The sequence below is a fragment of the Hydra vulgaris genome, chromosome 12 (genome assembly GCF_038396675.1).
Source record: "Hydra vulgaris chromosome 12, alternate assembly HydraT2T_AEP".
Lineage (NCBI taxonomy): Eukaryota > Metazoa > Cnidaria > Hydrozoa > Anthoathecata > Hydridae > Hydra > Hydra vulgaris.
This window is the reverse complement of record NC_088931.1, coordinates 78,190,198-78,193,865: the sequence shown is the minus strand read 5'-3', so window position 1 is coordinate 78,193,865 and position 3,668 is coordinate 78,190,198. Positions and strand designations below refer to the sequence as shown.

General features: G+C 27.5%; 1 protein-coding gene across 1 annotated transcript; it reads right to left on the bottom strand.

Annotated features, from left to right (window-relative positions):
• Positions 1–466: 466 nt before the first annotated feature.
• On the bottom strand, positions 467–1,258 carry LOC136088374 (uncharacterized). Its single transcript, XM_065812079.1, has one exon. It carries the CDS (start codon positions 1,256–1,258, stop codon positions 467–469), a length of 792 nt encoding a protein of 263 aa, XP_065668151.1.
• Positions 1,259–3,668: the final 2,410 nt, after the last annotated feature.

The following is a 3,668-nucleotide window of genomic DNA, read 5'->3' as shown; positions in this document are numbered from 1 at the left end:
GTATAACATTAAAATTAACTACAAAATATTAACTACAAAAATTAACAAAAAAATTTTATAAAATTTTCAAATAAAAAAAAAAAGAAAAAAGTTTTTAAATCTTTTTCAGTTATCCAGCTTTCGGTTAAACAAATTATATTAAAAAAATTGTTGGTTTCTTGTAACAAATTGAGAAGATTTTCAAAATTGCGGTTTAGGCTTCTAATATTTATATGAAGAATTCTTAGTTGATCAAACTTATTGCTTTTTGTATAATTATAAAAAAATTCTTCTAATTTGTTAGGATAGTAATAAGAGCAATCCGTAATAATGTCATTGAAATAATTAATATCTGGATCAAATTTTTCATCAGATGCTGAAAAATTACAACTAAACGATTTAAAATCATTTGTTACAGACATTTTGATTGCGTTATAAATTAGAAGAACTTTCTTAACACTGTATGTAAAAAAAATTGTAAAAAAAATTATTTTTTATGATCTTTACAAAAAATAGAATCGAACTTGAGAATTGCGTATTTACCTTCTTTTATCCATTTAATCACTTCATCCCAGAGTTTTTTACGCTTTTCCATTGTTTCCTTTGCAAAGTCTTCGTTAATAAACACACCTGTTCCGCGTAGTTTTTTTGAGTTTAGCAGAATTAACTTTTTATCATTGAAATTTAAAAGTTTTAAAACAATTGATCGCTCTTTTCCTGACTTTATTGACCCTGATCTGTGCGCTCTTTCGATTATAATTTCTTTATTAATTTGGAGTTTTTCAGAAAATATTTTTTTAACAATTTTTGTACTATCTTCCCAAGATTCATCAGGTAGTTCTTTAACACCATCTATTCGCAAATTGTTTCTTCGGGATCGGTTTTCGAGATCTACTAACTTTTTTTTTATATCTTTCAAAAAATTTGATTCGTTATTCGAATCAAGAAGTGTTTTTTCATTGTATAATTTTTTAACTTCGTCTATGCGTTTGTTAGTTTCTGATATCCTCTTCATTGAAATCTCCTCTTGGAAATCAATACTCTCTTTTAATTCACTGATATCTTTTAACATACCTTTTATCTTTATTTTGTCTTTGTTCAAATCGCTTTCAATTTTTTCTAGTCTTTCTGTTATTATTTTCATATTTGCACAAGTGATTTTTGCAAAGTTACTTTCTTGTTCTTTAAGTAGTTTTTCTGTTTCCTTTAAAATAGACTTTCTCTGTTCCTCTAACATGCTTTTCATTAGTTTTTCGATGTTTTTTATAGAAACTTCCATAGTAATTGGTCTGATGTAAATAGTGTAAACAGATTTTTAAAAATAATTAAATACTAAAAACGTAAAACTTTTTTTTTTTTTATTAATTCTTACACAGCAAAAAAATTTGAAAATTTGAAAAGTTACACTTGGTAACTTTTCAAATTTATTTATGTTTTTGTTGTTTAATATGTGTTGTTATTCTTTTTATTTTTTGATCCTTCGACTTTGATTTTGTTGTTTGAAGTTTAATATTTAAAAGAAATATTAAAAATTAATTCATGATTTTATAATATCAAAAATTAAATTTTTCCGTGCTTTAAGAAGAATATGTTTAAGTAAATAGCGCTTCTTGTTATTTTTTAATAATAGATGTTTTATTCATTTCTTAACCAATTTTACGTTTATGTTACAAAATTTAGATGAGGGTAATAAAAGTGGTCTTGCAATGAAAAAGGAGCTAAAAATCCAAATTAACTGAAGAAGAACGATTTTATATGATTGTTTTTTTTAATTACCAACGTAAAAGACATATCGGTCTTTTCTAATTTAGAGAATCTTTAGAATAATGAGAACTTGCTTAATCTGGCCAAAATAAATAGTTAATGTCTCCATGATACTTGTGAATGAATGGAAGAAGTTGTTTTTCTAAACATTCATCATTATATATCGATTAATTAATTGCTACAGCCTTGGAAGTGCGAAACAATAACTCGGACATACCACGGTATGATATGGCTATCCAATTTTTTTGGAAATTTCTCTTTTCCTATAAAACGAACACTTTCTGGGAATGTTTTTTTGTTTTTTGTGTAGTATCCAGAATTTCCAGGCATGTTGTCCCCTGCAAAACAAAAGTATTTTTCGTCATCGATGACCAGAAACGCTTTTGTGTTATTGAGTTGGTTAACTAGTTTCTTTGCCTTTAATTGTTGTTCTATGGTGTATTTTGGAGTCTTTTCACATTTTCTATATTTAAAATTCATTTTTTAACTGACGACCAATTTTCGATTGATTTACACCGAATTTAAATCCTATTTTTCTCTGGCTGATCCCTTTTCAATTGTTGACAAGTCTCGTTAATTCAGCCTTCTTTTTTTGGTCCATGATGTTGGGCGACCAAGGTGCTTCCATCAGAAAAGGATTGAACAGTAATAAGTCTCTTTAGGTTATCATATTTTGTACTTCGAGCAAACTCGGTTTCTTTTTTTATATGTTAGGTTTATTTACAAAAAACATTTTGAGTCACTTTCGAAAAGATTCTCGTTTAGCTGGTATTGTGTTTATCCTCCTCCGGCTAATTGCCATACAGAGGCCACATTGCCAAGGTTTGCCAAGAGATTTCAGCTCACTAAAGAGCATTAGAACCCGCATCGCAGACCAAGAGTAACTGATTTTCAGAAGAACGAAGGAATTCGAGTGAAAGTCAGAAGAAGTCAAGTTAGAAAGATATCATAGAGAAAGCGGACAGATAATCTCATTCAGCTACATTTAACCTCATTTTAAACAATTGTGTTTCAAATAATTAAGTATATATTTTAGAGAATGTTTATACCTACGCATAAAACCACAAAAGCCAATTACCATGCTCAAATAACTAAATTCAAATTTTTCCGATAACTTCCGCATCACCCGTTACGTATGGGAAAAAACGATGTATTTAAAATAGTTTTATAGTTTTTGTTTATTTTATTCGTAAATTAGTAAATAGTTCTTAAATCAATTGTTTTTTTTATATTTTACATTTTTTACATGGTAAAGGTCTAGCTATTACAATACTTTAGTCCAACGTCAAAGCTGCAACCAAGTTGACTTAAAAATTTCCTTAAGAAGAGCAAGAGGTAGTACAATATAATACAAAAGGTCGCTTGCAAGCGAGATTTTTTTTTTTTTTTTTTTTTTTTTTCTTTCTCTGTTTTAATATAATATAAGATTTTACAACTTCGTAATATAAAATTTCAATAAATAAAATAAAACAGATAGGGGCTCAAAGAAGATGAGGATGACAGTACGTTATCACAATCTTTTCATAGAGCCCCTATAACAAGATTTCAAAAAAATATCGTAATATGTTACAATATGCGTAATAAAATTTCAATAAAATATCGTAATAAAACGCGTAATTTGCTAATAAAATTGATAAGCAACCAACAAAAGTAGAAATAAAACAAAAAAAGATTTATGAGAACGTTTCTTATATTTTAAAAATTTCTTTTTTTGTTAAAAACTTGAATGAACTTAACGAATTTACCGTACCTTTGAATCCTTTTTGAAAAGTATTCCATACTTTTGGACCTCGATATAGAATGCTGTACTCTGAATATTTGTTTATTATCCGCTGTACTCTGAATATTTGTTTATTATATGTTCTTTTGATTTCAGTTTATATGATCTTTGGAATTGACATTAAAGCTGATGCTATACACGGTCG

What these genes read in the sequence shown, in the direction of transcription:
- LOC136088374 (XM_065812079.1), bottom strand. Translation starts at nt 1,258, where the DNA reads ATGGAAGTTTCTATAAAAAACATCGAAAAACTAATGAAAAGCATGTTA.